This window comes from Rattus rattus, chromosome 2 (assembly GCF_011064425.1).
Source record: "Rattus rattus isolate New Zealand chromosome 2, Rrattus_CSIRO_v1, whole genome shotgun sequence".
Classification (NCBI taxonomy): domain Eukaryota; kingdom Metazoa; phylum Chordata; class Mammalia; order Rodentia; family Muridae; genus Rattus; species Rattus rattus.
In genome coordinates this window covers 13,159,924-13,174,671 of record NC_046155.1, presented here as the reverse complement: position 1 = coordinate 13,174,671, position 14,748 = coordinate 13,159,924, and the positions used below count along the sequence as shown (strand labels likewise).

The 14,748-nt window shown below is 36.2% G+C and overlaps 1 protein-coding gene across 1 annotated transcript; it reads left to right on the top strand.

Annotated features, from left to right (window-relative positions):
• Positions 1-12,757: 12,757 nt before the first annotated feature.
• On the top strand, positions 12,758-13,684 carry LOC116893700 (olfactory receptor 5B3-like). The gene has a single exon (XM_032895417.1). The coding sequence runs from the start codon at positions 12,761-12,763 to the stop codon at positions 13,682-13,684; it is 924 nt and encodes a 307-aa protein (XP_032751308.1). The 5' UTR covers positions 12,758-12,760.
• Positions 13,685-14,748: the final 1,064 nt, after the last annotated feature.

Below are 14,748 nucleotides of genomic sequence, written 5' to 3'. Positions count from 1 at the left end.
TTTTCCCAAAAATGTGATGTCCTGTAGCAATGATGAATAAATAAGTCTTATAATAATGACCTAGATATAAAGATGTATAATCACCCCATATAGACAATCATTGCAGTAACAACTTGTTTAGAAAAAGTCTCTACAATAGCCTGAACTTTGATGCAAATTTTATGTTTGCTCAATATAGTTTCACACGCTAATAAATTTGAAATATTTGATAAGTGATATATTCAATTTAAAGATGATGTCCATTAGTGTGTAGAGAGTGGGAGACTTTGGAGTACCTTGCCTTAAATGTAATGTATTTCTCTAATGCTATCCTACAAGTTTCAGAGCACTGTGTGGAAAAAAACAATGTGGAAATTTTTCAAAAGAAAGATTACTGGAGAGAGCTAAGGAGGAGGACCTGTAGGAGGACCAGCAGTCTCAATTAACCTGGACCCCTGAGATTTCTTAGATACTGGATCACCTACTAGGCAGAATACATCAGCTGAGATGAGGTCTCCAACACATATACAGCAAAGGACTCCCAGGTCCAGGTTCAGTCAGAGAAGATGAACCTAATCCTCAAGAGACTGGAGGCCCCAGGAAGTTTAGAGGTCTGGTTAGGTGGGGACATTCTTGCAGAGATGGGGTGGGAAGAATGTGGGGGTGGGAGGTATGGGATGTGGAACCCTCTTGGGGTGAACTGGAAGGGGAATAAAATCTGGAGTGTAAAGATAAATAAATAAATAAAATAAATAAATAAATAAATACGTAAATAAATTAGAAAGAAGGGTGGAAGACTCCAAGGAAACAGTGTCTTCCAGGTAAAACAGGACTGATATGAGTATGAACTTACAGAGACTATAGCAATATGTCATTCACCAAGCCATGTGGCACCCCAACACTGAGAGAGGAAATGGGCACAGGCTCTTACCCTTAAACAAGAAACTATCTACAGTCAATATACTCTGACAAAGGAAAAACACTTTTCTCCAATGGAGTCTCACTGGATATATCAAACACACTGCAGAGCAGGCCCCATATCCAGGAATAATTGGCCTACACAAAATCAGCTCCATGATTTTGGTGAATCTTTTGCTTTGTTTGGGAATTAGGAGGGGGTTTTGTCTTACTAGTTTTTTGGTTGGTTGGTTGTGTGTGTGTGTGTGTGTGTGTGTGTGTGTGTGTGTGTGTGTGTGTGTGTGTGTGTGTGTATGCAATGGAGAGGGAGAACACATAAATTTCAGTAGGTTGAAATATTATAGGAAGCATTAGGGGAAGGGAGAAAATATGATCAAAATATATTACATGAAATTTTATTAAAAAAGGAAAACAAGTGCTTGTTCATGTGTTAACCAAGTCTTAAGAAATTTAATAATTGGACAATGTTATCTCACAAAAGTACATCTGCCATCTTATTTCTGAATCAGTGAAGTTTGACTTTTTATATCTTTGAATATTTTCACTCACCTTGTTTTAGGCGCTTAGATAATCTGCTGATCAGAATGCCTTGTGGCTAATTAATATCTCTGAACCTCAAACATTGGTGAATGAAGCATAACATGAAGTTTTATTCTTCAAAGCTGATATTATAAAGTTGTGTTTGAGTTTCAGAGTCTATTGTATGCAGATCTGCAGCAAATTTTATGGACCTGGAAGCTCTAGAGACTTCCCCAGCAGTCTACCTACAGCTTCTTCACTACATTGCAACCAGGAAGTGATTAAATGACCCATGGGAAACACATATACATATCTTTTGAATTATATATTATGAAGTTGTTTTGTGATCTAAAATTTGTGTTTATTTTTCCATTTTACTTTTGGTTCTTGTCATTCTAAAATATATTTCAAGAAATTATATTAGCTAATAGTTTTAGTGTTTATTTTAAGTCAATGCACAAAATAACGTGAACCAGTATGGTATTTTCAAACCCTTATTCTTGTTGGCCCACCCCATTTTGTCCACTAATTTATCCCCTTACTCATCTTCATGCTGGTACCATTGCTTTATGCAATAATCCTCCTTTCTAAAAAAAAGTTTTCTTTTTTTTTCTTTTCTTTCTTTTTTTTCCAGAGCTGAGGACCAAACCCAGGGCCTTATGCTTGCTAGGCAAGTGCTCTATCGCTGAGCTAAATCCCCAACCCCAGTTTTCTTTTTTAATATACAAATAAATTACCATTCCACTTCAATTCTGGAAATAAATTTTGCCAAAAGAGACAGGTTCATGTTTTCAATTACACATGATCAAAGGGAGTTTTTAAATGTGTCCCAAAATGCAAATTTTTAAATGAATAAATCGATGTGCTATATTTCATATATAATATACTGTATATTTTATGTCATATATTGTATATTATATATCATATATCATGTCTTATATGTTATATGCCATATATTATATGCCATATAGTATACATCATATACATACCCCACATATCATGCATTGTATATTATATATTTTAGGTTATATGTTATATTTTCTTACACTATATTTTTATACATTATAATATATATGTATGAGATATAATTTAATAATTTTAATGTATTTTATTTGTCTTTGAATGTTTTTCTGGACTATGGTTAAAACTTATAGGAAATCCTCAAGTCACAAATCCTTTGGGTACTAACATGATTATCATCCACATCAGCAAATCATAAAAAAGCATTACATATAGTGAGTTCTTTAGAAATAATGTAAGTTGGTGGTATACACTCATTGATAAGTGGCTATTAGACCAAATGCTTGAATTACCCTAGATGCCTAGAACAAATGAAACTCAAGACGGATGATCAAAATGTGAATGCTTCACTCCTTCTTTAAAAGGGGAACAAGAATACTCTTGGCAGGGAATAGAGAGGCAAAGATTAAAACAGAGACAGAAGGAACACCCATTCAGAGCCTGCCCCACATGTGGCCCATACATATACAGCCATGCAATTAGACAAAATGGATGAAGGAAAGAAGTGCAGGCCGACAGGAGCCGGATGTAGATCGCTCCTGAGAGACACAGCCAGAATACAGCAAATACAGAGGCGAATGCCAGCAGCAAACCACTGAACTGAGAATAGGACCCCCGTTGAAGGAATCAGAGAATGAACTGGAAGAGCTTGAAGGGGCTCGAGACCCCATATGTACAACAATGCCAAGCAACCAGAGATTCCAGGGACTAAGCCACTACCTAAAGACTATACATGGACTGACCCTGGACTCTGACCTCATAGGTAGCAATGAATATCCTAGTAAGAGCACCAGTGGAAGGGGAAGCCCTGGGTCCTGCTAAGACTGAACCCCAGTGAACTAGACTTGTTGGGGGAGGCAGCAATGGGGAGGATGGGGAGGGGAACACCCATAAAGAAGGGGAGGTGGAGGGATTAGGGGGATGTTTGCCTGGAAACCGGAAAAGGGAATAACACTCGAAATGTACATAAGAAATACTCAAGTTAATAATAAAAAAAAAAAAAGAAAGAAATAATGTAAGTTGGATTCTTCTGTGGATCAATGGACAATCAAGTCTTCAAGGCAATTCTCCACTTTCCCTTCTATCAGGTTCACATATTCAGTTTAATATTGAGGTCTCTCATTGACTTGGAGTTGAGGTTGGTGCAGGGTGATACATATGGATCTAGTTGCATTCTTGTTGGATGACAGCATCTAGTTATATCAGCATGATTTGTTGAAAATGTCTACTTTTTCCCATTGTATATTTCTGCACTTTTAATAAAAAAATAAGTTGTCTATAGGTGTGTGAATTTAGGTCTCGGTTTTTTATTTGCTTCCATTGATCAAAGTATATGCTGTTATGCCAAAACTATGGGTTTTTGCTTTTTATTTTTAATTTACTTCAGCTCTGTCGTACAGCTTGATATCTGGGATTTTAAAACTATCAGAAAGTAATCCTACAGGTCATGACTTGGTGGACATCATGAACCATGTGAATGATAAGCATTCTGTGCACAAAATGCTCTCTTCTCCTTACCTGAAGATTTGCTGTAAAAGTTTAACCAGCATCAATGAGAGTTCCAACTATAAAGCTTACATTGTCAGACTTTTCTACTATCAGTGTATAAACAATGACATTCAATAAGATATTTTCTACATGTATATAATTTATATTACTAATTGATTGACTTTTGAGTGATGGTTTAATTATAAGGTTGCTATCTACACTTTGCTATTTAGAGAAATGATATGCGAGATGTATAAGAGAAGGGATTGCATGACACTTATTTTACCAAGTCCGAGGAGATAAGTGATTCTTCACTGGTCAAAGAATTCCAAATTTTTGAAGTTCTTAATGTAGAGCTCCTAATATAATTTTGTCAATATTGTATAGTGAACTGTATGACTTCAATATTATACAATATTGAATATTCTTTGGTTTCTCTCAAAACTTTTTTTCACATTATGTATGCACTTAACTGAGAAGTGGCTTAAGTATTTGAATCTGAATCCTTTGCTATAGGTACTACGTAGCTTCTCAAATCCATGCCAAAGAACAATAATCCTATCCAACACAGTGATAAAGACAGACACAGACACATACTCAAACACACACACATATGCAGAAGCACAAACACCACATAAACCTATATAAAATTTCTGCATTATTATTTGTACCAAATCTAACACTGGCCATAAGTTTTATAATTGGTAACCATGATACACTCAAGGTCAGGCTACAGTTGCACTTGCCAAAGAAGGAGAAGCCTCTGGTCATGCCAAGGTTGGACCTCCAGTGTAAGGGGATGTTAGGGGCTGGGCAGGAAGGGGGTTTGGATGGGAGGGAGGAAACCCTTATAGAAGAAGGGAGTGAGGGGGATAGAGGACTTATGGACAGGAAACCAGGAAAGGTAATAACATTTGAAATGTAAATTTAAAAAATGTCAATGAAAATGATAGATTAGAGAAGTTAATTTGTGGTAGATGTTTTACCAAGGTATCAGAACAGAAAGAAAATTTGAAATAATACCATTATTATATAAGACCAGATTGAAGTAAAAATTTTAAAATTATCAAATTAGAGAATAAGCAGATCTGTGCTGAAGACAGTTTATCACTGATCTATTACTAGCCTATATTACAAATCTAATAAGACAGAGAATTGATTTTAAGAAGGTGTGGCTTTCATCAAATTATAATAGAGATATCAAGGAAAATATTAATGGTAGATTATGTCAACATGTAGTGAGACTTTATTTTTTGAGTAAAGAAAATAAAACAAAGAAAAACTAGAAGGCATAGGAAGTATTACTGACTGGAATGTGGGTGAAAATATAAAATGGAAAGTGAAGCTTCAATATTTCAAAATTGACATTCAAGTGAAGCATTGCACTTTATAATGCACGTTGATCTATCAAATGTAAAGTCACTTGACCCAGCCTAATACTGTCATGACTGGAGTTGTCAGGTGTCCCCTGCACACCTGTTTTATGTGATTTATTCACTGATTTCCCACAATAAAACTTTAAGGAAGGGTTTGTGGCTATGGCTGTCTCTATTCTGTAGATGGAAAAATGATATTCAGGGGGAAAAGTCACATTTACTCTTTACTAAGTTAACAATTACTCTTATGTGTTTTATCTAGAAAGTGGGGTTTTCTCATTTCTGCCTGAATTTATCTGAGAAGTGTGACCCCCCATATTCCCTACCCAAGGAATGCCATGTAAGTCTTGCTGAAATTAAAGGTTCAACTCCCTTTCTCTTGCTAAGAACCTGCCTGGCAAGCACTTGGACTACCTTACTATGAAAAAATGAGGCCTGACCCCCATACCTCATTACTTTAAGTCCCAGCCAGTGCATACTCACCCCAAAAATCCCTTCCCAATCTCCATTGCTCATACAACCCTTGTTCACGCCAAATTTTAAAAAAAATCAATCTTTTTCACTGCATAGTGTCTAAAAGAACCGTATTATTGAATACTGTCTAAGAGTTGTAACAATGAAATCCTTGGAGAAAGCTTTTTATCCTCCTGCATTCTCTGGTGAACTGAGATCCTGATTACCCACCCATTCTAGTCTCCCCTTCAGTGTACTTTGGTACCTGGTCATCCAGAGTGAAGACGGAGAATGTATATCCAACCCCCCCCCACAAAAAATGATAAAGCAAACAAATAAAAATAAATAAAACAATGGATATGAAAGATCTTGTTATGAAAGCTATAATATTTCAGTATATTCTTTTGCCCACACATCTTAACTTGCAAGTGTTTAGTGCAATAAGCCATTGGTGTAGTTTGAGGCTTCTGGCTTCTGCTACACCTTCAATAATCGATCCTCATTGAAACTGCTCTTGGTTATCCTTTTGTAGCTCTGTGTCATGGTTATCCTTCAGTTTTCTAACTGTAGGACTTGTCTTTCACATGTCGATCAATTCATAGACTAGGTATATTTGGGGGATGGACAAACTCAAAGCCCTGTGTCTTGGTCGTAGCTAAATTGATCAGCCTGTTAACTCTTCTGCATCAGCACCACTAGGGTTGTCACTTTATCAATGCCCTTGATAGGCCATTCAGTGATGCATCCAGCATGGAGTAGGGTCAGCCTCCAACTCTCATACCCTTGGGGCCAGATTGCTTATATCCATACACCCAGAGCTATCTCTATTGTATTTCTCAGGTGAGGCGGCAGGGCCTGGTCTCCAGAGTGCTGCAGCTCATAAAGTACAAGGACAGCACTCCATTTCTCATGACCCCTCAGTCAGATATCCTGACTGCTGCAGGTTGCTCAAAGTGATTGGGAAGAACATCACCTCTTCATCCTTGACACCACAATGCAGACAAGTCATGGGGGCCAGCTCTTCCATGCTCATGCTCTGGGGGACATCCTACCCAAGCCAGCATCCGGGGTAAGCTCTGATGTGCTGCCCAGTCAAGATATGGAGCCTCTCTCCAGAGTGTTGCACCCATTGAGGGGCAGAGCCAATTTTTCACAGCCCTTGGGCATGTATGTGGTCCTAGGTAACAGCCTAGAACAGGGGCATCCACATGAACTTTAATGGTAATAATATAAGCCATGGGCATTATTATAGATCCATGATGCTGCATGGCTAGAGGCCCATAAATGTCTCTCAGCAACAACATGAGCTGTGATTAAACCATGGCCTAAGGTGGGAGGGAGAGTTACTTAGAAGTGGCTGATCCTCTCTACCCTTCTGTCTCCAGTTTTGCCTCTCCTCATGATGCTCAAAGAGTTTAGGTTCTCTAACTACTGTCTGTCCACCACATACTTGCACATCATAGCAGAGCCTCACACTGAGGGAAGATCAGATGACTTGAAGGTCTCTCAGTGTCATCCTCTGCCACTGCCATATGATTTCTGCCATTGCTGTGTGGCATGGCAGAAGGTGGGTCTCTGGATGTTCTCAGCCTGTTTGTGCCCTGTGCCTTAGCTGTGGGCAGCACAGTAATGCAAATCTTCCTTTTGATAAATCACTTGATTTACTCACTCAGCAAATTCTGTTTTCAGGTGAGCTCATTCCAATAACTCCACGTATCCTAAGAGAACACACAAAGAACTGTCTTCAATGAATGATATTGAGAAGGCAAGCTATTCATATGAAGAAGGAAACATTATATCCTAGAACTTGCCAGCTACAAAACTATCATCAAAATAAAAATAAATGGAAAGATACAAATTATGGACATTTTCTTGGTTGTTTTTTTATTTTCTTTTCTTCTTTTTTTTGTTGTTTAATTTTTAACATCAAGAATTTGTTGTTTTATTATTTATTCATTTATTTATTTACTTATTCATATTAATCATTTTATTCCTTTACATTTCAAATGATATCCCCCTTCCCACTTTCTCTTCCACAAATTCCCATCTTCTCCACCCACTCCTTTGCCTCTATGAGGGTGCTCCACCACCCACTCTCCAACTCCTGCCTCACTGCTCTAGCATTCCCCAATGGTGAGGCATCAAGCCTTCACAGGACTGAAGGCCTCCCCTCCCACTGATGCCAGATAAGGCCGTTCTCTGCTACATATGTAGCTGGATCCATGGATCCCTCCATGTATACACTTTGGTTAGTGGTTTAGTCCCTATGAGCAATCACCTCAGTCCTTCCCCTAGCTTTTCCCCTGGGGTCGCAGGATACAGTCTGATACTTCGTTGTGAGTATCTGCATCAGTATTAGTCAGATACTGGCATAGCCTCTCAGGAGACAGCTATACCAGGCTTGTGTCAGCAAGCACACACCTTGACATCAGCAGTAGTGTGGGAATTTGGTGTCTGCAGATGGGATAGATCCCAAGGTGGGGCAGTCTCTGGGGGTGTTTCCTTCAGTATTTGCTCAATTTTTTGCCCCTGTCTTTCGCGTGGACAGAAACAATTCTAGGTTAAATTTTTGAGATGTGTGGGGACCCCATCCCTCAACTGGGAGCTGTACCTATCTAGTGGAGGTGCTTTTTACAGGTTCTGTCTCCCCTTTGTTGGGTATTTTGGCTAAACTCATCCTTGTTGGGTCCTGGAAGCCTCTTGCTTCCCTGACATCTGGAACTTTCTACTGGCTACCCTCAGTTACCTATCCCCCACTGCTACATATTTATATTCAATTTCCTGGCCCTCTGTACTTCTCTCCTGTCCCTTCTCAAACCTGATCCTGGCTCTTCCCTTTTCCCCACCCCTCCTCTCTCCCTCCCAGGTTCCTTTCTCCTTATACTTCCTATGATTATTTGGTCCTCCCTTCTTTGAAAAAAAGTGAATTTTGATTTGTTTTCTTTGTTCCTTTGTTTTGCAAAAGACCACACAGTAAACATAAAGAAATAAAAAAAAACAAACAAGGAAAAAACATGACTTATCTCGTTAGAAAAAATGTACATGACAAAAAATGGTCTTCAGTATCAAAAGAAAAATGATCATTATAGGAAAAGCAGCCAAAATTTGCGGTCTCATAGGAGTCAGTTTCTAGAATATAAAAAAGAAAACAAAGCTGAGATGACTAAGTGTGTAGGAAGACATTGTTTCCAACCCTTATGATTCATGTTAAAATCTTGGGACACACATGGGGGAAGGAGAGAATTGGCTTCTATAAGTTATTCTCATAAATAAGTAAATGGATAAAAACTACACATACATTTGATAATAACTTTAAAAATTCATTGATGGTCAATAAAAATAAGTAGACATTTTTGCAAAAAGTGACACAAACCATTCTGTAGAGCATCCTGTAAAAAACAGCTCATAAAAAGATGATCAAAGATCATTACATAGTATAGTAAGTTACAGTTAGCTGGGGAAAAATGGTGAGATATGCTATTGGAAAGAAGATATGCTACAAAAAATAATATATTCTGTTTTGGAAAGGCATGTAAAATGAAAAGAAAAGGCAAGATGGAAGGATTCTGAACCTTTTTATTATAGATAAATAGTGATTGAGAAGACAGACATTCATAAACTAATATGAACATTTTACAACATATATCATGTACAGAAACATTGCATGGTACTTCATTAATATGTATAACATTTGTGTATTCAAATACACATTAGATCAGATATTTAACCTCCAAGACACAGAAAGAAGTTTTTCCCTGAGGCAAGTTAATTGCTTTTTCCTAAGAAGACAGTATGGGGATCTTCAGCTATACTCTGGGGGACTCTGAAGAGCACTCTTCAGTGTCTATAATGCTCTCCAGACCTCCATGTATTAGACTCTGACATCCCAGTGAGACACAGAACGGGACACACTGTCCAAAATAAAATGCCATTCTCCTTTACATGCTGCTTATTTTATGAATGACAGTCATTGTTAACACATGCAGGTTTTTGAACTAAAGATTAACTAGGAGTCTTCAACAAAGGTGAGAAAAACACTGAAGGATAAAAATCACATTGATTGACTTTTATCTGACAAGCTTTACATGGGAATCCTTACAGACTCCTGTTTTTATTTGTCCATTTGTTGGTTTTACTTTTTAATACAGAAACAAGCTGTGAACTATGGGAGAGAAGTAATCTTTTCTTTTTTCACAGTATAGTATATATTCCTAATAAGAAGGTAAGTGACTTTTGTGAGGGAAGAGGAGGAATGCATGGCGAATTCAGTACAAGGTTTCTGTAGAAGTTCTGTTGTTCCCTACACTAGTTGTTCTAGACAACCAATAAACATTGATAATTTCCTAAGACCAAGCTGCTGGAAGAGAATTTGTAAAATATCAAATAGGAGATTTTTAAGATTTTGGAGTAACCACTCTGGGTAAAATATTTCCCTACTAAAAACTGGCTACTTATATTTCATGAGCATATTTGTGAAGATAATAATTCACGTAAAATAAATGGGATGTTTTTATCTAGTATGAGTTACTTGAAAACAGTTGTTTAAAAATAGTTCTGAGGGCTAAAACAGTTTAGAGACTAAAAATTCTTCTAAAACTAGGATGTTGAGTCCAGGTATAAATGTCAAGTGCATATAATAAATCATTCTTCTCAGAAGGAATATAATATATAATTTGGTTGATGTAATTTATTTAGTTCACTACATATTTGACTTAGCTGGAGATAAAACAATTCAGAAAAGGCACAACCAAAAGGTGAATTTATGATCTTTATGGTGCATGACCAGAACCAATATTCTTTGAGTATTTTCTGTACACTGATGAAGGATTAGAAATAAATGAATATTCTCTTAAATTTCAAACATTATGCCATGAGGTCAGGTTCATTATTGGGTGGAATCTGCAGCAAAGACAATTTGAGTATTTCTTAAAGGATTTACAAAGTTGAGATTATCATGTAAATTCTTAGATCCTAAGTTTTTCTACAAATAAAGGGGAAAGTAATACTTCTCCTTCTACTTCATACATACAAATACACACACACACACACACACACAAACTGCTCACACAAGTGCATGCGTTCATACACCCACCCACACATTTCATTTGTAACTGATGTAGCAAATGATGAATATTATCATATAAGATAAAATTGGCCACTTAAATATTTTCAAGAAATAGACACATAATTAATATGGGCAAACGCTCAAGGAAAGGATGAAAGCAAATAGTAATCATTTAAAATGGATATCCTTCCAAATATGCCAAGTCAAACAAGAAAATAAGTATCATTAGACTATAAGAACAATATATATTTAATATATATTTAATATATACTTAAACTACAGAAACCTGGGAACTTGTTCTCCTTAATTTCTTTTCCTTCTAGGGGAGAATATGCTGAGAAAAATAAAACTAAAAATGAAAAAAGAATGTTTTATCTAAAATTATGGATTAGAATAATGAAATATTTTTAAAAATTAGTCCATGTAAGACTGCATGACCAGAATCAATATTCTTAGAGTGAAAATAAAACAAAAATCATGAGAAGGCACATGCAATGCCAGTGGCAGAAAGAGCAATTTGAAGAGAGAATTTTCAAGACTGACTTCATCTTACCTAGAACAACATCCCTTACTAAGCCATGCTTAAAAGTCAGCATTTTATTGCCTGTGAAGTATTATTTTAGTTTTGCAATAATATCCCAGTGTAGGCCTCATTACTGTCTTAATTTTTCAGATGGCAATATTGTATTCAGAGGAGTTAGGTGATTTGTAGGTAATTGCAAATTTCACACACACACACACACACACACACACACACATTTCATGAACTTGAGCTCTCGGTAGTTTAGTTAGTGATGTGTCTTCATTCTAAACTGATCTGAGGTTGAACAGTCTCTCAAGATGCCGGTATCTCAATAATACTAGTAATTGCAGTGTTAAACAATACTGATTCAAGTGAAAGCCTCCTGTGACTTAATCATGCCAACATGCTTCTGAACATATCTCTACCAACGTATGTAGCTATGTTACATTCAAGCATGAGAATTTGCGGGGTAAAAGTTAAACTACAATTCAGTACTAATTGCTTCATGCATAATCTTCTAGTATTAAGGAGAAGTTTCATTAGTTGGGTTAGAGATTACTTTCTTGATTGATGTTTAATGAAAACAACTATAGAGTAACCAAAAGGAAATTACCAAACAGTATGCCACTCAGCTCAATGTGGTAAAACTAAAAAATCATTCATTATAATTAAGTTCAATTATTTTGTACTGTTAGTTTGCAATGGCTGAAAAGTTTTGCAGGGTCATAAACAGAAATCATGTTATTTAAAAATGCAGAAAATTTATAGTTACAGTGCTTGACAATTGCCTTGGAAGAAATAATTTATCAAAGTCATCATCTAATTGAGAGAGAACAGATTGTATCTCTACCACCTTTTGTCAGGTAAGTGCAGTAGAATTAGCTTTACACAAACCAGGAAAAGTGAGTATATATATATATATATATATATATATATATATATTTATAAAATATTCACAGTTACAAAAAGGTCTAAATATATCTAACATACAAACACACACACATACACACATACACACATACACACACACATACACACAGATAGATAGATGATAGATAGATAGATAGATAGATAGATAGATAGATAGATAGATAGATAGGTTTGAAATTTTGTGTACTGGTAGACAATCAATTAAAACTCCCAATTATTAAAGATTTTTAAAAATAATAAAATTTGCATATAGTTGCTTTGCCTATATGTATGTCTATGCATAATGTGTGATTTATGCCTGAACAGGCCAGAAGATGTTGTCCTCAGTTCCTCAGATACTGGACTGGAAAAAGGTGTAGCTGCCATGAGGGTGTTGGGTCCTCTGGAAGAGAAAATCAGAATGTCTAACCACTAAAACATCTCTAGAACACCCATTCTACTCTTTTTTAAAAAAATTTAAAGCCTTCTGTTGATTAACTAATATCACTGATGGAGAACAGGACAGAATTGACATGGTTCATCCTAATGGGAGTCAGTGATGATCCAAGCCTGCAGCTTCCCCTCTTAATCACCTTCCTCCTCATCTACATTATCACCTTGGTAGGAAACCTGGGGATGATACTTTTGATACTCTTGGACTCTCAGCTGCACATCCCTATGTACATTTTCCTAAGTAACCTATCCTTGGTGGACTTCTGTTACTCTTCAACAATCACTCCAAAGGTTATAGCTGGAATCATTACAGGAGACAAGATCATGTCCTACAATGCTTGTGCCTCTCAGATGTTCTTTTTTGCAAACTTTGCCAATGTGGAAAACTATCTTTTAGTCTCAATGGCCTATGATCGTTATGCAGCAGTGTGTAAACCCCTACATTATGCCACTACCATGACAACACAAGTGTGTGCATGCCTAGTCATTGGCTGTTACATCTGTGGTTTCCTGAATGCTTCTATCTATACATTGAATGCGTTAAGTGTCTCCTTCTGTTCATTAAATGTGATCCATCATTTTTTCTGTGACATTCCAGCAGTCATGATTGTATCTTGTTCTGATAGACATATTAATGACCTGATTCTTAAGTCCTTAGCCAGCTTCAACATCTTCTTTGCTCTTATACTTATCTTAATATCCTACATGTTCATTTTTACCAATATATTAAAGATGCACAATACTTCAGGATATCAAAAAGCTCTCTCTACTTGTGCCTCGCACTTTACAGCTGTCTCAATTTTCTATGGGACAATCATATTCATGTACTTGCAGCCCGGCTCCAGTCACTCCATGGACACTGGCAAAATTGCATCTGTGTTCTACACCATGGTCATTCCCATGTTGAATCCATTGGTTTACAGCTTGAGGAACAAGGATGTAAAAAGTGCATTCACAAAAATTGTATTGAGGTCAAGATAATATTTATAGCTTTGATTTTAAATTTTGGGAATGAAAATCTGCTAGATTCATTGATTTAATCATATATTATGTGTGTGTGTGTGTGTGTGTGTATATATATAATTATATTTTCTGCCCTACAATAAATTCAAGAAAAAAGTGACATCTTCTCGTCTGCAGTGGTATGTAAGCTATCAAAAGGGAAAACATGTTCAGAAGAGTAAAGCACACATCAAATGAAAATGATAATTTTAGATCAGCTTGTGAAAAAAACATATAGAATATATTATATATTCAATACTTTTCCATACAAATATCTTTGTCACATCAATACTAATCTATGTAATCTGATAAATAAAAAGCCCATTAAATCAAAGACACACTCATACTTTTCTTCTGAAGACTCATACAAATAGATATCAGAAAGTTTACATCAAAATATAATTATTTTTTATGTCTACTTTATGTTCAGTTAATCTTGTTCATTTCATAAGGGTATTCAGATAACATAGAAAACATTTAATGCTTATTTCATTACTAGACTATGAGGCTATATTTACAACTGACACTTAAAACAAGGCTTAGTTAAAAAAAATGTCAAACTTTATCATGCTCCAACTTTAGTGCTCACCTGGTTGGAGCTAAAACTCATGGAAAATAGAACTACCTTTTTCTTTAAAGATTTATTGAGTGATATTCATTACCTACTTCCTTCTCCTTTACTCCCTTATTTTTTCAGTCTCCAAGACATACAGTAATTACACTTTCCCTCCTCATTATCAGGTATTTAAGCTCAAGATGAATCATTCCCTTTCCCTTCTTGGCTCCTCATCTTAAAGATGATTCAATATAAGGCTTCTAGCTTTCTTAATCTCAAAAACTTACAATAAAAATAAATCCAAAAATGAGGACATCCTGAGTTTTGCAGGCAAATGGATGGAAATTGAAAATATCATCCTGAGTGAGGTAACTCGGACCCAAAATGAAATGTATGCTATGTATTCACTAGTAAGTGAATATTGGCAAAAATGTATATAATACCCAAGATACAATCCACAGAACTCCTAAAGGTCAACAAGCTGAAG